The sequence below is a fragment of the Oncorhynchus mykiss genome, chromosome 18 (genome assembly GCF_057628025.1).
Source record: "Oncorhynchus mykiss isolate SJ-2025 chromosome 18, ASM5762802v1, whole genome shotgun sequence".
Taxonomy (NCBI): Eukaryota; Metazoa; Chordata; class Actinopteri; order Salmoniformes; family Salmonidae; genus Oncorhynchus; species Oncorhynchus mykiss.
In genome coordinates, this window is record NC_143039.1 from 33,008,847 (window position 1) to 33,031,610 (window position 22,764).

At 42.9% G+C, this 22,764-nt stretch overlaps 1 protein-coding gene across 2 annotated transcripts in view; it reads right to left on the reverse strand.

The window, feature by feature from the left end:
* Positions 1-2,817: 2,817 nt before the first annotated feature.
* The window catches only part of LOC110495906 (ribosome biogenesis protein SLX9 homolog), a 28,710-nt gene continuing 8,763 nt past the window's right edge, over positions 2,818-22,764 (reverse strand). For both annotated transcript variants that reach the window (XM_021571423.3, XM_090208232.1), the window contains 4 exons: positions 17,496-17,564; positions 9,197-9,365; positions 3,760-3,828; positions 2,818-3,532 (listed from right to left, as the gene is read on the reverse strand). In XM_021571423.3, coding sequence (XP_021427098.1) covers positions 3,403-3,532; positions 3,760-3,828; positions 9,197-9,365; positions 17,496-17,564 — 437 coding nt within the window. In that variant the 3' untranslated portion in view covers positions 2,818-3,402. The remainder of the gene's footprint in view (positions 3,533-3,759; positions 3,829-9,196; positions 9,366-17,495; positions 17,565-22,764) is intronic.

A 22,764-nucleotide genomic window follows, 5' to 3' on the forward strand; every position in this document is an offset into this window, starting at 1 on the left:
TCTTTAAAAAAAAAAAAAAGTAGGGGCATGGATCAGAAAACCAGTCAGTATCTGGTGTGAGCACCATTTACATCAAGCAAAACATCTCCTTCGCATAGAATTCATCTGTCACGCCCTGACCCTAGTTATCTTTGTTTTCTTTATTATTTTGGTTAGGTCAGGGTGTGACGAGGGTGGTTTGTTTAGTTTTTGTATTGTCTAGGGGTTTTTGTATGTCTAGGGGTTTTAGTAGTCTAGGTGTTTATGTCTATGGTTGCCTAGATTGGTTCTCAATCAGAGGCAGCTGTTTATCGTTGTCTCTGATTGGGGACCATAGGTAGCCATATTCCTTGGGTAGTTTGTGGGTTCTTATTCTATGTTTAGTTGCTTGTTCTGCACTTTTCATATTAGCTTCACGGTTCATTTTGTTGTTTTGTATAGTTTGTTCAGTGTTCTCTCTTTCATTAAAGAAGATGTACGCTTACCATGCTGCACCTTGGTCTCCTCTATACAACAAACGTGACATGATCAGGCAATCACAATATACCTTAAATGTGATACTTTTCTAGCTCTGCTATGTCATTCATTATAGACAGGTCTTCACTGCACTGAACAGTGAATGTACTCGGTGAATCCTGTTACGAAAAGCAGTAGGCCGATTTGCATGTTTCAATATTTACATTAAATCACTAAATAAAGGGCAGATAAATAAAGACTACAGAATAAGTGTGTGTGTGTCTAAGATTCACTGACTCACCTCACCTGCCTGGAGGGAGAACGACTTAGCGACTAGTCATGTCTGCAAACAGCCCTGAAGACGTTCCACAGGAGCCAGCCAGCCAAAACACTGATGAGCAAGGAAAATGTGTTCAAACCACACACACACACAACACCGCTGGCTTCCTGTATGAATCACATAATAGCTGCACTCTGGTGTATGGTGAGTCACTCCCCAATGTCCTGAAGACTGCAGTCGACAACAGAGCATTTGAGGCTAACAGTCACTTCTAGTTAGTTAACCATCAGATCCACTAAAGACATGGGGATATGGGAATACTGCAGTTTCTTTATCGCTGATGGAGTAAATCTGCATAGTGCTGTATTCAATAAAGCACAATTTCCTCATTAATGAGTAGGTTACTAGCAGATGATTGTGTAGCACATGAGCCTAATAAAACAGTCATGGATGGTACTGCAGATGCACAATAAAACTACAGTCTGGGTCATGTATGAGAAATAGGGCAGCTGGGCTTGAGGAACGGATACAGACAAAACAGACAGAATATACAACAGACAGACATTAAAACGTCCCCGGTTCTAGAAAAACATCTACAAACCACCCAAGGATATGTGTTCACGAAAATGAATAGACAAGACAACACATCACTCATGTAGAGTGGAGAGCAACAGATCATTATTTGCAGTTTAGTTGAAAAACATATCACACACTATGCTCTCCCACTGACATTGGCCATCACAGTAACAACAGCCTGCTACCCAGAGTACCAGTGGAAGCACTGCTCATTTAAAGCCCCTATACTGGACGGAAGACTAGAGCAATCACTCACAAGGCTGTCAGAGTAACCCTAACCTTACACCGAGAACCTCTGTTACAAGAGACTAGTGTAACCCTACTGACATGTACAGAGCAAAAATTCCATGTATCGTTTTGAAATAGGCAGTGGGGAACTGAACAGCTTTGCTTCTTGTTACAAGGTCATGCCCAGTATTTGAAATTAAAACAGGATGGATAGGTGGTGCTGAATGGTAGTGCAATTGCCTGCACTGTAATGATTAAAACATTAGCCTGTAACCGGGGGGTAATAGTGGACTGATATTTGCACTATAAACTGCATTAATGCTTCATTGAACGCCATAGAGGCTGACATGATTCATAATGGAGTAACCTAGACCTACTCCCTCCATCAACAGATCATAATGATAGAGGCTATTTATCAGACGCTTTTATCCAGAGACAGAGTCATGCGTGCATACATTTTACATACGGGTGGGTCTCGGGAACCAAACCCACTTTCCCGGCATTGCAAGTGCCATGCACTACCAACTGAGCTCCAGAGGACCACAGGATCAATCTACTGTAGGTCCACTGGCTATCAGTCTTCAACCTGTGTTGATATGAAGGACAGAATGTCCCTGTTACATGCAGAGTACTAAGCATGTATCGGTTACACAACTCTGATTAGGACTCACCCAGCACTATTGTCTATAGATATTCATATATTCATCCAATCATATCATGCATTACTAATGGATGCTAATGGCCTGTGCCAGCAATAAACATACCTTCTACTAATTGGCTATTTCTTCTTCTCTCAAACGTAATCAGATTGGTGCCTGAATGGGCAATGAACCTCTAGGCCCCCACCCCCCCACCCATCTCTGATCTCTTTCTTCGTTCCCTCTTAATCTTCTCCGTAGCCTCTGTCTGTATCCCAAATGGCATCCCATTCACTATAATGCACTATTCTTTTTGACCTGGGCCCAAAGTAGCGCAATGGTGAATAGAGGGCCATTTGGGATGTAACCTCTGCGGCTCTAACAGTCTGAAGTGTCCATCTACGTCCATGTTTATCATCAGTTCTAGGCTGAAGATGTTTCCTTTCTATTTCTGGACCTGCGTAGCACACCGCCGTTGCTACTTATGACAGGTTGGTTTCCATGGATATGCTGCTGTTCTGAGCCTCAGGCCTTGGGATTACAGATCGCAGTTTGAATATAATGAATTCAGAACATGACTTCCAATCTGATCTAAATTCATATTCATCAATATCACAACGACGTGACACATACATAGTGTTATACAAAATGAAAGGCAAGTTTTAATGTACCGTACTGCATTTTTAATATCGCCTAAAAGAAATGTGGAAGAGATACTGTACAAAAATTGAAAGGAGTCATTTTGATGACAGATCTAATCTCAACATTTACAACATCAGTTTATTTTTCCTCATTCACAAAAGTAACTATTCATTTTCAACTTCTCCAGAACTGGGGGCATGATCTAATTAGGTGTCGTAAACATCGCCGTTACTCAGACAACCTGTAAGTCCTCTGATGTTTTACTGGTATAGTGCACAATGACCAAAACCACTTCAATCAAAAGATCTCATTGATTTTGGCAGGTTTGGTAGATTGGGCACAGGGAACAGGGATGCAGGCATCAGGGTTGCCCTTAAATAAAAAAGGCAGGGGTTTTCTTGTGTCATGGCCGTGTTCGAAAGCATCAATTTTCTGACTGATCTACCAATTATAATAAGTAGTTATTTAGGGTGCAAGGTTATTTCTAGATCAGTCAGCTAGTCTGCAGTTGCAGACTGCAACGTAGTCGATCTCAAACACGATCCCTGTCTCTGGGTGGGGATGCTCAACTGCAGATCCAAATGGCGTCTCCAGTCGAACAGGTTAGCTAGGCCCCTGCTCCTCTTCCTGCTTCAGTCTCTTCCTCAGATGTTCACCAATAGCTGCCAGAGGGTTAGTCTTGCTGTGTGCCAGGTTCTTCACAGCTTCACTAAACCGGCTGGTCTCACTCTCCCTGAGATCAAAACAAAACACGTAGGTTGTAAGGTAATAAAAAAATAAAAAAATAGTAATAATAACGGTAAAAGTAAATAGCAGATGGGCAGTTTATTATCTTGGTTGCTCTGATAATCAGCAGGATAACATTTTTCATTTTAGCTTCATGTCATTTTCTCATGGAGAATAATAAGTTAGACATGTGATCATCAGTGGTGGTTTGGCCATGGTCGGGTGAGGTCTTACAGGAGTTTGCGTTTTTGTGCTGGCTTCATCAGGCTGAAGTCTGTTGGTTCTGGCTTCTTCTTCACTGGCCTGAGAGGGAAAGACAAAATGATAAAGATGGTCAAAAGGTGACTGATTTCATTTGGAATGATTATGGTTAAAACAAGATACAGGTAAAAAAAATTAATGGCAGTTAGGACCACAATGTGCTGTCCATGTGCGATCGTTCCAGGCAGTGCCATAGTTGGGACTTTCCTGTATGTGTTTAGTTATTTAGGATTGGGGCCAGACAGACGAGTACTTAATTTATTAACAACAGACAGAGATGGAGGCCGGCCAACTGAGCTGATCCCCCAATTATCCATTCTGGCCTTGTCCAACAATTAACCATGCCAAGTTGTGATGTACAGAAAAACCTTGTTTTCTATGGCAAAATGGATGTTGAGTTTACCAAACACATCAGCAAAGACATAACAAGAGCATGACTGGACAAAACATATGCTCTTGCGAGTTGAAACAAGTTTAACAGACAAGAGTGAAATGGGTAGACACGGATTTGCTTGCGAATTAAAACTAGTTCAATCTCAAGAAATGTGTTTTTCACCAGAGGGGTCATGGGAACTGCAGCTAGCTTGGAGGCAGTGGGGAAGCCAAAGGTCAAAGGTGAAAACAGCCTTGTGGAGTTACAGTAAACACAGTCTAGTCTAAAAGGTCCATCAAGGACAGCTACAAGAGTTCAACTAGGGAATGAATCAAATATTATCATAAATATCAACTCTGCCCATAATAACACAGACGGAACACAACTGAAAACTTGATATCTTTGGCAACTGAAGAGAGAATGTGTTGGCTGAATAGCTAGTTAGTCAATAATGCCTGAAGGCTTTGGTTTATAGCGGGGATGAGCAACTGGCGGCCCATGGGCCGTACCACTTTACTTTTGTAGGCCTGCGGACCAATTTAAACAAAAACAACTCAGTGGGGGTCTCAACTTATTGTTGAGAGTTAGAATAATAGAATACACAGGGTGCAATTTCAAAATTTGGTTGTGCATCAGCAGTCACTCAATTAGCCCATGTCAACCCCAAAAAAATTTGATTGGTAAATTAGTCTAGCGGCCAGCTATCTAAACTTGTAGCAAGCATGGTCGAATTACCGACCGGGTTGGGACCCATTCATCATCAGTTATGATATTTAAAACGGCAAACATTTGCACCCAACCTATGGCAAAATGTGTAGAATTGCAGGAAATTCGCTGTAAAATTGCATAATCTTATCTCCCACCCCATGTCAAAATGTGTAGGATTGCAGGAAATGCGCTGTAAAATTGCATAATCTTTGTTACATTTTTTTTCCTGGGAAGGAGAGGAGGACCAAAATGCAGCGTGGTTATGATTGAACATCTTTAATAAAGATGATAACGTGAACAATATACATATACAAAATAAGAAAACGTGAACACTATACAAAATAAGAAAACGTGAACACTATACAAAATAAGAAAACGTGTAAAAACCGAAACAGTCCTAACTGGTGCAAAACACAGAGACAGGAAACAATCACCCACAAAATACCCAAAGAATATGGCTGCCTAAATATGGTTCCCAATCAGAGACAACGATAAACACCTGCCTCTGATTGAGAACCACTCTAGGCAACCATAGACTTACCTAGAATACTATACTGAACACAACCCCATCAATCTACAAAAACCACTAGACAAGACAAACACATAATCACCCATGTCACACCCTGGCCTAACCACAATAATAAAGAAAACACAGAATACACATCAAAATGTGTAGAATTGCAGGAAGTTAACTTAAAACGGGAAAAATTATCTTCGCCGTCACGAGGGAGGCCACACAATTTTTATGCTCACAAGGCTTGTGTGAGGTAAATAATTAAAATATTGATCTATATTGCATGCTTAAAAAAATTGGGAAATTAGATTATTTTATACTAATACAATTGCACAGAGAAATAGATTTAGTTTAACAAGTAATACCCCCAGGACCAGTGGAAGAAAGCATCCCTATGACATCAAAGATCCACCTCCATATTATACGGTTGGTATGGGGCTCTTTTCTGCTCATACAGTCTCATTTCAAACCTCGGCTAACCGCCGTTTAGCAAACTCTAGGTGTCTACATTTTCTAGATGACATGAAAATATAGATCTTGGGTCACGCACACCTGTGGTAGGTTTGACTTCGAAATGAGAATGCATGAGCAGAAAAGAACCCCATACCTACTGTTAAATATGGTGGTGGATCTTTGATATTATTGGGCTATTTCGGTTCCACTGGTCCTGGGGCCTTTGTTAAGGTCAAAGGCATCATGCCCTTTACCCAGTACCAGGACATTTTTAGCCAAAAAACCTGGTTGCCTCTGCCAGGAGACTGACACTTGGATCTTCCAGCAAGACAATAACCCCAAGCACACATCAAAATCCACAAAGAAATTATTAATTGACCACAAAATCAACATTTTGCAAAGGCCATCTCAGTCTCCAGACTTGACACCCATTGAAATCTTGTGGTTTGAATTGAAGAGGGCCGTCCATAAGCGCAAACAAAAGATATCAAAGCTCTGGAAGGATTCTGTGTGGAGGAATGGTCTAAGAGCCACCCCAATGTGTTCTCCAACTCATAAAACATGTCATAAAAAGGATCAGTGCCGTTATCCTCGCAATGTGGGGCATTGAAAGGTATTGAAAAAAGGAGTGTCAATCATTTTGACCCCTACCTTCTTGAGAAAAAAATGATTACTTGTCATTTCTTTTTATTTGCCCCCTGTTTCTCCTCATTTCAAGTACGATCTTGTCTCATCGCTGCAACTCCCCTACGGACTCGGGAGAGGCGAAGGTCGAGTCATGCGTCCTCCGAAACATTACTTGCCAAACCGCACTTCTTAACACAAGCCCTCTTAACCCGGAAAACTAGCTGCACCAACGTGTTGGAGGAAACGCCGTTCAACTGACGACCAATGATCAGCCTGCAAGCGCCCGGCCCGCCAAAAAGATTCGCTAGAGCACAATGAGTAAAGTAATGTAAAGCCCCCCCAGCCAAGTACAGTAAACCCCCCAGCCAAATTGTCCCCAACCTGGACGACGCTGGGCCAATTGTGCGCCGCCCCTGTGACACAGCTTGGGATCGAACCCGGGCCTGTAGTGACGCCTCAAGCAATGCGGCGCAGTGCCTTAGACCGCTGCGCCACTCGGGCGACACCTTACTTGTTAAACAAAATCTCTTTGATTATTTTTTTTACACAGTCATTTTTGCTCATCTTTATCAAGGGTGTCAACAACTTCAGACCCCAGTGTACATACACATATTTTTCCTAACAAACATTCTATCTACCACATACACGGCAAGAGGGTCCAAGTTGTCATGGGTAGGCCAGCATGTATCGGCGCCATCTGCACTCTGAACCACACAACCCCCATCTTCTACTAGGAGGTGTCTGTCAGTGTCAAGAAGAACAACCTTCCTCTGGGGGTGAAAGTTCAGGTACAGTTCCCCTTTAATTCCATTTTTTTTTTAACATAACAAAGATGTTTGAGGATTTTGATAAAAAGGTGGAATTGAAGGAATATTAATCTGACATCAAGTCAAACAAATCATCAGAATGGAAAAAGCACAACTGTTCCATTCCATTAACATGATCTGCCTGGTACTGTTTTTATCCACTCTGGAGAATTCCACAATTCTAACTTCAGTCAGGGAGGATTTCCAGTGTCACACAGCCGGTGGTCATAAGTCTGTCTTGTTCACACTTCACACACACTTATAGTCATGGCCTTGGCTTATGTTAGGATCCCTGTTTTCACACTTTAAATAAATCCATATGTCAGCCTGAGAGACGAGTATTAAGCCTCACATGATTTCCTTGTATGAATATACAACAGGCATATCAAAAACGGGTACAAAAGCAATACTCTACATCCAGCTCCTGGTCTTCATCAAAAGACTGCCTTTCATCAACAAATAACCTTTCTCCGAGACTTGTTCTTGACCTTCTCTATAGTGCCTGCTACTTCGGACTCCTGGAAGAAGGAACTTGTGAGAAGTGAGCTAACCTCGCCACTGCCTAGCAACCATGTCTCCGTGGACTCTGACGGAAGGCTTTGTAAGAACCAAAAAGTTAATTACATGTATTGGAACAGTCTAAAGGGCCCTTTTATACGACCTTTAAGGTGCATTGCTTTTTTGAGTCTGATAGGGCTACCTCCTAACTGTAACAATGTGTGCTCAGCTGAGCTCGCCATCTTGGTTTACTTTATCTTTAAGCTGAAGAGAGAGCGAGAGAGAGAGAGAGAGAGAGAGAGAGAGAGGGATACAGATAGAAACAGACAGGAGAGAAAGAAAGAGAGCTTCAGTAGCGCATTAAAAAACAAAAGCAAGGCATTAAGTCATACAGACATTTATGAGTGAGTGAAAAACTGCCCATCACAATAAACAAGATCCACTGAGGCTTTCCTGAGCTGAATTTGACTGCAATAAATAACCCTGGAAGCATCCAGAAACCAAAGAGGAATGTTATAATGCACAATTGAAATGTCCTCAGAACAATTCCAGACTTCATTTACTTGCAGGATTGCCGTTGGAGGCGATTTCTTCCCCTCTTATTTAGTGCATTTTACGGCATAATCTAACCCATTGGTGTATTCATTAGTCGAATTCCATTGCAAAATGTTTGGTGTGTTTACCGTTTACGCTAGGAACCAAATGGAATGAAACAGGGAGGGACCTACCTGCATTTGTCTAATAGAAAGGTTTTGTTGCAAAACTTTTTCCGTTTTGAGTAAAGGGTTTCTGTTGCAAAATGTTTTGACCAAATGTTTTGCAATGGAATCCAACTAATGAATACACCCCAATTCTCTTCCTTCTTCCTGTTTTGAATGGAAGTCAATTGCTTCCTTAATATGTGCAACCCTGCCACAGAAGCTAAATCTGTCCTCTACACCTCAAAACGACTTACTAACGTCTGAATAACTCTGTGCTGAAGGCCATACTGTAGAGGTAGGGTAGTATTGTGTGCTGTGACACTCTGTCATAATGTACTGTGTGGAAAATATATGGGAATTTACATCCAGGTCTGTCCTGTAACATGGCTCATTAACCCCAGTGACAGCGCCTGAGACCAACCACTGGGACATTATGAGCTCACGTATTCCTCTGACAAAAATGCTAAGAAAGACCTAAAACAGAGGATTGAAATTCACTTGGATAAACTCAACTTGACAAAGGCAGAGGAAGGGTTGGACTGTGTGAGGAGACGACAGAGTGCCAAAAACGTAAACTATGACGGTAAAGAAAATGATGACCCATTTCATGGATGAAACAAGGCCTGCTAGACAAACCAACAGCTGTAAGAAGAGTCAGTGGGTGTGAGGAGAAAGAGGATGGTGTGAAATCATAGTATTGTTGGGGTGTTCCACAGGGATGTGTACTTACACCCTATTCTTTCTGGAGGCCTTTCTGGAGGTCCTGGTGGTGGCGGGGATGAGCTGGCAGAGTTCTGGCAGGGCGTCTGCCAGCGGCCTCATGTCACCCACAACGGGCATGGCCGCCCTCTTAGCCTGGGCCACTTGCTGCTCCTTGGCCAGCTTGATGGAGCTGATCTCTAAATATCACACAAAAAAATGCATATAAATCAAATCAAACGAATTGTCACGTGCAGTTCAAGAAGAGTTAACAAAATATTTACCAAATAAACAAAAGTAAAAAACATAATAGAAAGTTACACAATAACGAGGCTATAAACACAGGGTACCAACTCAGTGTGTGGGGATACAGGTTAGTTGAGGTCATTTGTACATGTCGGTAGGGTTGACTATGCATAGATAATAAACAGCGAGTAGCAGCAGTGTACAAAACAAATGGAGGGGTGGGGTCAATGTAATAGTCAGGTGGCCATTTGATTAATTGTTCAGCAGTTTTATGGCTTGAGGGTAGAAGCTATTACGAAGCATTTTGGTCCTAGACTTGGCACTCCGGTACCACTTGCTGTGCAGTAGCAGAGAAAAGAGTCTATGACTTGGGTGACTGGAGACTGACAATTTTATGGGCTTTCCTCTGACACCGCCAATTAACCGTCTTAGGTCAGTTAGGATCACCACCACAATAATAGTAGAGAGAATGATTAGTTTCAGCTATTATTTCTTTCATCACATTCCCAGTGGGTCAGAACGTCGATATAGCACTCGTTTTACATGGATATAGATACTTTTGTACCGGTTTCCTCCAGCATCTTCACATGGTCCTTTGCTGTTGTTCTGGGATATATTAGCACTTTTCGCACCAAAGTACATTCATCTCTAGGAGACAGAACACGTCTCCTTCCTGAGCGGTATGACGGCTGCGTGGTCCCATGGTGTTTATACTTGCGTACTATTGTTTGTACAGATGAACGTGGTACCTTCAGGTGGTTGGAAATTGCTCCCAAGGATGAACCAGACTTGTGGAGGTATAAAAAAAAAATCTGAGGTCTTGGCTGATATCTTTTGATTTTCCCATGTCGTCAAGCAAAGAGTTTAAAAGTAGGCCTTGAAATACATCCACATGTACACCTCCAATTGACTCAAATGATGTAATTTAGCCTATCAGAAGCTTCTAAAGACATGACATCATTTTCTGGAAATTTCCAAGCGGTTTAAAGGCACAGTCAACTTCTGACCCATTTGAATTGTGAAACAGTGATTTATAAGTGAAATAATCTGTCTGTAAACAATTACTTGTGTCATGCACAAAGTAGATGTCCAAATCAACTTGCCAAAACTATACTTAGTTAACAAGAAATTTGTGGAGTGGTTGAAAAATGAGTTTTAATGACTCCACCCTTAGTGTATGTAAACTTCAGACTTCAACTGTAGGTCCTGGATGGCAGGAAGCTTGGCCCCAGTGATGTACTGGGCCGTACGCACTACCCTCTGTAGCCCCTTATGGTCAGATGCCGAGCAGTTGCCATACCAGGTGGTGATGCAACAGGTCAGGATGCTCTCGATGGTGCAGCTGTAGAACTTTTTGAGGAACTGGGGACACATGCCAAATCTTTTCAGTCTCCTGAGGAGGAAAATGTTTTGTCGTACCCTCTTCACGACTGTCTTGGTGTGTTTGGACCATGATAGTTCGTTGGTGATGTGGACACCAAGGAACTTGAAACTCTCGACACGCTCCACTACAGCACCGTTGATGTTAATCTGGACAAGAGGAATACCTATGTGAGAATGCTGTTCATTGACTACAGCTCGGCATTCAACACCATAGTACCCTCCAAGCTCGTCATCAAGCTCGAGACCCTGGGTCTCGACCCCGCCCTGTGCAACTGGGTACTGGACTTCCTGACGGGCCGCCCCCAGGTGGTGAGGGTAGGCAACAACATCTCCTCCCCGCTGATCCTCAACACTGGGGCCCCACAAGGGTGCGTTCTGAGCCCTCTCCTGTACTCCCTGTTCACCCACGACTGCGTGGCCACGCACGCCTCCAACTCAATCATCAAGTTTGCGGACGACACAACAGTGGTAGGCTTGATTACCAACAACGACGAGACGGCCTACAGGGAGGAGGTGAGGGCCCTCGGAGTGTGGTGTCAGGAAAATAACCTCACACTCAACGTCAACAAAACTAAGGAGATGATTGTGGACTTCAGGAAACAGCAGAGGGAACACCCCCCTATCCACATCGATGGAACAGTAGTGGAGAGGGTAGTAAGTTTTAAGTTCCTCGGCGTACACATCACAGACAAACTGAATTGGTCCACCCACACAGACAGCATCGTGAAGAAGGTGCAGCAGCGCCTCTTCAACCTCAGGAGGCTGAAGAAATTCGGCTTGTCACCAAAAGCACTCAAACTTCTACAGATGCACAATCGAGAGCATCCTGTCGGGCTGTATCACCGCCTGGGACGGCAACTGCTCCGCCCACAACCATAAGGCTCTCCAGAGGGTAGTGAGGTCCGCACAACGCATCACCGGGGGCAAACTACCTGCCCTCCAGGACACCTACACCACCCGATGTTACAGAAAGGCCATAAAGATCATCAAGGACATCAACCACCCGAGCCACTGCCTGTTCACCCCGCTATCATCCAGAAGGCGAGGTCAGTACAGGTGCATCAAAGCTGGGACCGAGAGACTGAAAAACAGCTTCTATCTCAAGGCCATCAGACTGTTAAACAGCCACCACTAACACTGAGTGGCTGCTGCCAACACACTGACACTGACTCAACTCCAGCCACTTTAATAATGGGAATTGATGGGAAATGATGTAAATATATCACTAGCCACTTTAAACAATGCTACCTTATATAATGTTACTTACCCTACATTATTCATCTCATATGCATAAGTATATACTGTACTCTATATCATCGACTGTATCCTTATGTAATACATGTATCACTAGCCACTTTAACTATGCCACTTTGTTTACATACTCATCTCATATGTATATACTGTACTCGATACCATCTACTGTATCTTGCCTATGCTGCTCTGTACCATCACTCATTCATATATCCTTATGTACATATTCTTTATCCCCTTACACTGTGTACAAGACAGTAGTTTTGGAATTGTTAGTTAGATTACTTGTTGGTTATTACTGCATTGTCGGAACTAGAAGCACAAGCATTTCGCTACACTCGCATTAACATCTGCTAACCATGTGTTTGTGACAAATAAAATGTGATTTGATAATGGGGGCCTGTTCAGCCCACCTTTTCCTGAAGTCCACGATCAGCTCCTTTGTCTTGCTCACATTGACGGAGAGGTTGATGTCCTGGCACCCCAGTTCTCTAACCTCCTCCCTATAGGCTGTCTTATCGCTGTCGGTGATCAGGCCTACCACTGTTGTGTCGTCTGCAAACTCAATAATGGTGTTGGAGTCGTGTTTGGCCACGCAGTTGTGGGTGAACAGGGAGTACAGGAGTGGAGTAAGTACACATCCCTGAGGGGCCCCAATGTTGAGGATCAGCGTGGCCTACGTGTTGTTACCTACCCTTACCACCATGGGGCGGCCTGTCAGAAGTCCAGGATCCAGTTGCAGAGGGAGGTGTTAAGTCCCAGGGTTCTTAGCTTAGTGGGCACTATGGTGTTGAACGCTGAGCTGTAGCCAATGAACAGCATTCTCCCATAGGTGTTCCTTTTGTCCAGGTGGGAAAAGGCAGTGTGGAGTGTGATTAAGATTGCGTCACCTGTGGATCTGTTGGGGCGGTATGCGAATTGGAGTGGGTCTAGGGTATCCGGTAGGATGCTGTTGATGTGAGCCTTTCAAAGCACTTCATGGCTACCGATGTGAGTGCTACGGGGCGGTAATCATTTAGGCAGGTTATCTTCGCTTCCTTGGAGACAAGGACTACGGTGGTCTTCTGAAACATGCTGAAACATGTAGGTATTACAAACTCAGTCAGGGAGAGTTTGAAAATATCAGTGAAGACACTTGCTAGTTGGTCCGCGCATGCTTTGAGTAAAAGTCCTGGTAATCCATCTGGCCCCGCAGCTTTGTGATTGCAGACCTGTTTAAAGGTTTTGCTCACATCGGCTACCGAAAGCGTTATCACACAGTCATCCAGAACAGCTGGTGCTCCAGTGCATGCTTCAGCGTTGCTTGCCTCGAAGCAAGCATAAAAGGCATTTTGCTCGCCTGGTAAGCTCGTGTCACTGGGCAGCTCGCGCCATGGTTACCTTTTGTAGTCCGTAATAGTTTTCAAGCCCTGCCACATCTGACGAGCGTCAGAGCAGGTGTAGTAGGATTCCATTTTAATCCTGTATTGACGCTTTGCTTGTCTGATGGTTCAGGGAGGTTACTATGTTTCCATCATGGCACAAGCAGCAGAGACTTAATGTATGTCAACGATGTGCCTCCGCAACAATAAGTAGCCTTACCAAGATTACCTAAAACTCTTTGTAGAATGGCATTGATACACTACATGACAAAATATGTGGACACCAACACGAACATCTCATTCCAAAATCTTTGGGCATTAATATGGAGTTGGCCCCCCTTTGCTGCTATAAACAGCCTCTACTCTTCTGGGAAGGCTTTCCACTAGGTGTTGGAACATTGCTGCAGGGACTTGCTTCCATTTATCACAAGGGCATTAGTGAGGTCGGGCACTGAGGTTGGACAATTAGGCCTGGCTCGTAGTCGGAGGTAGCGTTCTCTGCCAAACCTAGATTTGTCCACTACAGAGAACGCTTTTCTACTGCTCCAGAGTCCAATGGCGGAGAGCGTTACACCACTCCAGCCGACGCTTGGCATTGCGCATGGTGATCTTAGGCTTTTGTGAGGCTGCTCAGATGGAAACCCACTTCACGAAGGTCCTGACGAACAGTTATTGAGCGGACGTTGATCCAGAGGCAGTTTGGAACTTGCAACAGCACTCGGCGGTCCCGTTCTGTGAGCTTGTGTGGCCCACCATGTCACGGCTGAGCCATTTTTGCTCCCAGACGTTGCCACTTCACAATAACAGCATTCACAGTTGACCGGGGCAGTTCTAGCAGGGCAGAAATTTGATGAACTGACTTGTTGGAAAGGTGGGATCCTATGACGGTGCCACGTTGAAAGTCACTGAGCTCTTCAGTAAAGCCATTCTACTGCCAATGTTTGTCTATGGAGATTGCGTGGCGGTGTGCTCGATTTTATACACCTGTCAGCAACAGGTGTGGCTGAAATAGTCAAATCCACTAATTTGAAGGGGTGTCCACATACACTATATACTATATACAAAAGTATAAGGAGAATCTCACTTGAGATCTAAAAAATATGGTTAAAAGCAATGGTGGTTTGGGCCTCTTGGCTTTCATCATAGAGTGGTGTTGATCCTATCCATTTCGGCCATGAGTTATGATGACTATGAGCCATATGGTTTCTTATGTGCAGACTTGCCCATGTAATTGACTGTGAGTATCAACTGGAGTATCATCAGCAAAACACTAAACCCTACATCACCACAGACTTGAATAAATACTGTGATCAGAGCCAGGGAGGAATATTCAAACCAGATGTCATCGGTACAGACGTACAGTTCGTGAACAGTTGAAAATTGAGGGTCATTAAACTTTATGGCTTTAAGTATAAATTCTGACTTTAGTGGATACGATCAGATCATAAACAGGATGTGTTGAAGTTATTAAAATGTCTACTGAAAGGTCCTCCCGGGGGGCACAGTGGTCTAAGGCACTGCATCGCAGTGCTAGCTGTGCCACCAGAGACTCTGGGTTCGCGCCCAGGCTCTGTCGCAGCCGGCCGCGACCGGGAGGTCCACGGGGCGACGCACAATTGGCCTAGCGTCCGGGTTAGGGAGAGTTTGGCCGGTAGAGATATCCTTGTCTCATCGCGCACTAGCGGGCCTGTGGCGGGCCGGGCGCAGTGCACGCTGACCAGGTTGCTAGGGGCACGGTGTTTCCTCCGACACATTGGTGCGGCTGGCATCCCGGTTGGATGCGCGCTGTGTTAAGAAGCAGTGCGGCTTGGTTGGGTTGTGTTTCGTAGGACGCATGACTCTCGACCTTCGTCTCTCCCGAGCCCGTACGGGAGTTGTAGTGATGAGACAAGATAGTAACTACTAAAAACAATTGGATACTACGAAATTGGGGCAAAAAAAGGGGGTAAAATGTAAATAAATATATGCCTGCTGAAAAATTATTCACTGTTCATGTCATTTAGGCTATTTCCAGATTGTGCAGAACTGTAGAATAGATACTCGTGCAATGTGGCTTTGATTGAATTGCCACCTCTGTCTCTTATTTAGGCTAAAGGAAGGAACACATTGGGCATTAAATCACCTCTGGAATATACAGTCTGAATAATAACCCTTATCCGTCAACACATATTTTGCACATCTTCATCAGTAGAGTTCCAGAGGACGCCACGCTGCAGATACAGACAGCCCTGCCTCTTCCTGGAATACAGTTGGTCTACGACAGAAAAGCAATTATCCAATTTTTTTTCTTTCTTCCTCCTTGTTAATTTCCGAAAACTGCAGAGGTCTGAGGCTCACAGCCTGTCTCTAATTTCAGATGGAGTCAAAAGGACCATTAGCGCCTAATGATATGCATAGAGGAGACATCTTGTGTTACACAGAGAATTGATTGGATCAGCAGATTGGGTTACTAAGTGATCACAATTCTAGAAGAGTAGGTGGTGGTGTTAAAAGCGCAATAAGGGATCTGAGAATCTGTTCAATGGTCATTTCAGAGGGCTGCTGGTTTTGCTGGATAACAAATGCCAGACTGTAGCTTTAAAAGGGGTTGTAATTACATAGACACAGCTAGCTCTGTCCCGGGCTGGACTGGCACAGCGCAGAAACCTCAGCTTCTCAGTAGAGATCAGTGGGGATGGGGCTCCTCATTGCACCAACCTAATGCTGTTATGTCCCGAAGGCATCTATGTCTTGCCTTTCAAACATTTTTGAACACAAAAGGCATAATCCTACATTTTATCAATACAAACGCTTTTGGGAGAGGGCACCAATGTCGGGATTAGGGAGTGTCGAAAGGTAAAAACATGAAGGTTGAAATTGTTAAAAGACTTCAGCTACCCAATTTATAGACTGTTCTCTCTGCTAGCGCATGGCAAGCGGAACCGATGCACCAAGTCTGGAAGCAACAGGACCCTGAACAGCTTCTACCCCCCAAGCTATAAGACTGCTAAATAGTTAGTTAAATAATTAACCAATAGCTACCCTGAATATCTGCATTGACCCTTTTTGCACAAACTCTTCTGACTCATCACATGCGCTGCTGTTACTGTTTATTATCTATCCTGTTACCTCGTCACACCTATTTGTACATATCAACCTTGTACCCTTGCACATTGACTCGGTACTGTTACCCTGTGTATATAGCCAAGTTATTGTTACTCTTTGTGTATTTATTACTTGAGTTATTATTTTTATTTCAATTTCTTACGCTCTTTCTAAGTAGGCATTTCACTATTCGTCTACACCGGATGTCTACGAAGCACGTGACAGATAAAAATTGATTTCCCCCGCCTGCGAGTCCTATCACTTAATGAAGCTCACTCCACCAGTCCCCAAACAGTTCCAGAGATCAGGGGGTCATGAACTGGCTCCCCAATCTCTCCTATTGACCTCTGTGACTAGGCCACTGATCGGTTGCTAGGGTCTGGTGGTTGCTATCTAACCGGACTCAGTCCCCTGGCCTGCTCAGAGCCTCCTCAGTCACTCTCCAAGTGGACATGTGTGATGGTGTATCTGTTTAGCCATTCATTATCATATGTTTATTATGTACATTATATTAATTCATTATCATGTTTATTATGTACAGTATATTAATTCATTATCATATGTTTATTATGTACAGTATATTCATTCATTATCATATGTTTATTATGTACAGTATATTCATTCATTATCATGTTTATTATGTACAGTATATTCATTCATTATCATATGTTTATTATGTACAGTATATTCATTCATTATCATATGTTTATTATGTACAGTATATTCATTCATTATCATATGTTTATTATGTACAGTATATTCATTCATTATCATATGTTTATTATGTACAGTAAATTCATTCATTATCATATGTTTATTATGTACAGTAAATTCATTCATCATCTCTCTTTGTACAGAACCAAATTAGTCATGTGTTCCTGCAAATAAAGTTCCCGATTATGTGTAACTCTCTGCGAGGGTGCCTTATTCCTGCTGACAATTAGGAGGGTCTCCCTCATAGAAACAGTACGAGTCAGATCTATGTTAAGTTGTGGTAATACTCACTGTTTAGCCACCTGTCTCGCCTCTCCTTCATCTTCTCTTTCTTCGTCTGCTGCTTCTTCTCCTCAGGGACTGGGAACAGACAGACAAGAGAGTGAGTGGATGTGTATCCACAATGTTGCACTGGTACTTCACACATTCAGTAGAGAAAACATGCATTGCGGCTTCTCCTCGTGGGTATGTGAAGAGGTCATCATCAACAATAGAAAATAACATTCAAAGCAATTCAATTCATCGACGTTCAAAGCAATTCATCGACATTCAAAGCAATTCAATTCATTAACGATAAAGGAAGAGTGACGACTTTTTATAATGCTTTGGAAATTGAAATGTGCCAGATGTTTATCCACAAGATAATTGGAACCAGTAAAATGTTTCCGATTGCCAAATAAATAATTCACAGTTGAATAGAATTATAATAATAGATTTGAGTTTGGGGTGTAAAAAAAAAATATATATATGGACATTTCCCAGCGAGAGCTTGACTTGACAGGAAAAATAAAAGCCTGTAACATGTTATCTTGAAAACAAACCATGGATAAAAACGTTACGCTCAAAAGGGAGAAAGTAATCACAGTAGTGTTGTGAGCGCCTCAGAAGAAGATATGGCTAAGATCAGGACACGTGGCTTGTCTTTCCTGGTTCAAAGGCATGGAGAAAGGGGAGACACACAGAGGGAGGGGGTTGAGAACAGAAAACACTACCCACTATATCTAGTTCTCCCTCTTTAGAAAAACATCCTGTCCTGAGATGGAATGTTTTCACGTTGAGGCCCCCTGTGCATAGGGTAGCCCCAGTGGTGTGTGTGTGTGTGTGTGTTTGTGATGTGTGTGTGTGTTTGTGATGTGTGTGTGATGTGTGTGTGTGTGTGAGCATTTGTTCCCATCTCTGCCCTTCCTGACAAAGAAAGAGTTGTCACTGACAATGGGCGATAAGAGCAGAGGTTATCACACAGTCAGTTTCTTCCTGTAGGACAATGACAATAACAGATGCTGGACAGTATGCGTATTATCACTGTCTACCATATCACTGGAGTGTCTAGTGGAAAATGTATACATTTTAGAGAGAGAAAATGAGATGGAGTTGGTAAAGAAAAGCAAATCACTCATTTAAAACTACAGTACGTATAACGGTTGAATTGCTTTGAACACAAAACACTACCTTGATATCTGAAAGGGCAGGTGACAGTATTTTGCGTTGCGTTTTTTAAATGTAAATTATTTTTTTAATCCCCCACTGTGATTTTACTCTCTGTTGACGAAATCGAGAGAAACAGGATCGATGCGCTGCTCCATGACTTTGGGAAAATTAAGTGTCAGTGTTGCAGCCTGGCCCTATATATAGCGAGCAGAGCCTACTGACGGAATTGGCTTTGTATTTAGCAATGCAGCAGTCCTTGACTGGCATGTCTGAGAGGAGGATAAAGTCAAACTGAATGGGACCCAAACGCTACAGCATCTTTAGTAGGGACTTTTCTTACTCTCATGTTCCTTATGTCAACACACAGTGCCACAACGGATTTTCTCTGAATAGGCTACATTGTAAACTGGGACAACATTTTCTGAGGATCCTACAGCACTTTGTGGTTGCCTATTCAGTGATATTATATTATTCCTGTCAAACTAAACAAGGGGATGTGTTTAGTTTGATAGATGTTGTTTTAGTCTGTAAATGACAATAACCATGATGATGGATCAATAACTAGGCCAATTCATCCAGGCTCTTTAAGATAAAACACATTACATCATCATTAGATGTAGTATCTACAGTTGAAGTCGGAAGTTTACATACACCTTAGCCAAATACATTTAAACTCAGTTTCGCAATTCCTAGTAAAAATTCCCTGTCTTAGGTCAGTTAGGATCACCACCTTATTTTAAGAATGTGTCATGTCAGAATAATAGTAGAGAGAATGATTTATTTCAGAATGTATTTCTTTCATCACATTCCCAGTGGGTCAGAAGTTTACATACACTCAATTAGTATTTGGTAGCATTGCCTGTAAATTGTTTAACTTGGGTCAAATGTTTCGGGTTGCCTTCTACAAGCTTCCCACAATAAATTGGGTGAGTTTTGGCCCATTCCTCCTGACAGAGCTGGTGTAACTGAGTTCGGCCCACAAACTTTCTACAGGATTGAGGTCAGGGCTTTGTGATGGCCACTCCAATACCTTGACATTGTTGTCCTTAAGCCAATTTGCCACAACTGTGGAAGAATGCTTGGGGTCAAGAATGCTTGGGGTCATTGTCCCATTTGCGACCAAGCTTGAACTTCCTGACTGATGTCTTGAGATGTTGCTTCGATATATCCACATCATTTTTCTCCTCATGATGCCATCTATTTTGTGACATGCACCAGTCCCTCCTACAGCATAGCACCCCCACAACATGATGCTGCCACCCCTGTGCTTCACGGTTGGGATGGTGTTCTTCGTCTTGCAAGCTTCCCCCTTTTTCCTCCAAACATAACGATGGTCATTATGGCCAAATAGTTCTAGATTTGTTTCATCAGGCCAGAGGACATTTCTCCAAAAAGTATGATCTTTGTCCCCATGTGCAGTTGCAAACTGTAGTCTGGCTTTTTTACGGCGGTTTTGGAGCAGTGGCTTCTTCCTTGCTGAGCGGCCTTTCAGGTTATGTTGATATAGGACTTGTTTTACTGGAGATATACAGTGCCTTGCGAAAGTATTCGGCCCCCTTGAACTTTGCGACCTTTTGCCACATTTCAGACTTCAAACATAAAGATATAAAACTGTATTTTTTTGTGAAGAATCAACAACAAGTGGGACACAATCATGAAGTGGAACGACATTTATTGGATATTTCAAACTTTTTTAACAAATCAAAAACTGAAAAATTGGGCGTGCAAAATTATTCAGCCCCCTTAAGTTAATACTTTGTAGCGCCACCTTTTGCTGCGATTACAGCTGTAAGTCGCTTGGGGTATGTCTCTATCAGTTTTGCACATCGAGAGACTGAATGACGGCTGCGTGGTCCCATGGTGTTTATACTTGCGTACTATTGTTTGTACAAATTAACGCGGTACCTTCAGCCGTTTGGAAATTGCTCCCAAGGATGAACCAAACTTGTGGAGGTCTACAATTTTTTTCCTGAGGTCTTGACTGATTTATTTTGATTTTCCCATGATGTCAAGCAAAGAGGCACTGCGTTTGAAAGTAGGCCTTGAAATACATCCACAGGTACACTTCCAATTGACTCAAATGATGTCAATTAGACTATCAGAAGCTTCTAAAGCCATGACATAATTTTCTGGAATTTTCCAAGCTGTTTAAAGGCACAGTCAACTTAGTGTATGTAAACTTCTGGCCCACTGGAATTGTGATACAGTGAATTATAAGTGAAATAATCTGTCTGAAAACAATTGTTGGAAAAATTACTTGTCATGCACAAAGTAGATGGCCTAACCAACTTGCCAAAACTATACTATGTTAACAAGAAATTTGTGGAGTGGTTGAAAAATTAGTTTTAATGACTCCACCCTTAGTGTATGTAAACTTCCGACTTCAACTGTATCATTAGTGTTCAATTAGAAACTTCCAATCATTGAATGGCAACTTGAGATTACAGCATTGTGCAGTGCAGAGACAGAGAGCCTAGAGATGTTGTTTAATGGGGCACCACTCCCTTCACCTCCCCGATCAATAGCATCTCATTTAAAGACGCAGATGAGCTTGGGTTAGATGAGCAGGCAGCAGGATAGAACACGGATGTTGGATAAAGCCTAAATAGAGGCCGACAGACAGGTGGTACGAGGCATTGAAAATGGGGTGCATCAGCAAAGTATTCTGTTAAAGCTAGAATCGTTCAATCAAAAAAATAACAAAGCTGCACCCCGCCTCTGTTTTGGTAAAACACTGAGGGATGGGCCTGGAGAAATGTAACCACTCTCAAACGCATAGACAGAGCTAGGGATGCAAGGGCTGACCATTCACTATCATTTTTCTTAGTTTGTTTTAACCATGTTTTGAGGCAATCCAGTGTTTGTTCATATTTACATTCTTTACAAACATTGGAGTAAACAAGCTTATATTTTGGGTTCTGATGGGGTACGATAGTTGAACTAAGCTCATAAGTTCTATTCTTCAATGGGTACAGCATTCATTATATTAAGTCCAAAAATGGATGTAGCAACTGAGGATTCTGGCTTTAAAAAGGTACTTCCAGTTGAAATGTAAGCTTTGAAAACACAGTCCTCGCGTTGCATTTCTGAAAACAGACATTTGGTACAACAGACAGACATTAGAAACACACGGGAATGTGCGTGTGTGCTGGAATTGGCCTTGGGGTCCTAATCACTGTACTGGGTTGAGTGTAGCTACTACATTACTGGCCATGACCCCACTCTCAAGAGAGTGTCTCAGCGTGAGTTGATCCCACCTAATTATTACTAATCATCTGTACTGTTCCTGTCCATCTCTGAATCTAGCTGCCTTGTAGAATGTATTTGACTAGGTACCGTAACGTGTTAAAAACAGATATGGCTTATCAAGAAAAGTGAAGGAGGAAAGAAGTAGTTTTAATACAATACAGTGTTTACACTGTAAAGGATTTTTTTGGGGGGGGGAATGACTCTCCTCTAATAATAGCAGGAAGGAAAAAACTAAAAGGAGAGGAGTGGGCAGCGTGGTTGGCAGGGAAAGCTGGCAGGGATGTCCGGGTTGTGGTGGTAGCTAATATCATTCTGCGGCAATGAAACTGTCAGTGTGGGACAGCGGGAGTCAGTCACACGTGAGGGAATTCATAGTGTATCTTTCCCCTGCCACCTCCTCGCCTATCCGCTGCTATTACAAACATCAGAGTACTTACTGAATTGAAATGGACCCCAACACTGGTATAGACTGTCCAATAATACCTTTCACAATAGTATTTAAAAATGTAAATTATGCCCAGGGGAATGATTCACTTTGACGAATAATCTACATCGAGGTAATGTCCTCCATATCCGAGTCATGCTTTAGCTAACATGGTTAAAAGTGCTCATGGTGGGTGAGTGCGTTGCTGCATAGGCCTGCGCTCTACTTTGTCCCTTATTGATCTCCTGCTGTCCCAGCCACAAGGTTGAAAGGTTAAACAACAGTCTGCCAACAAATAGAATTACAGCCAATTCAATGACCACGGTTGATGAGCAATGTGGATAAAACCATTGGGCCTGGCAAGCAGCAGTTATGTAAGGTATTGATCGGTAGAGTGACAATTGTACTCTGCTCTCATTGCTTCTTTACCCGGGAAGCAAATAGTTGACGGATCCCGAC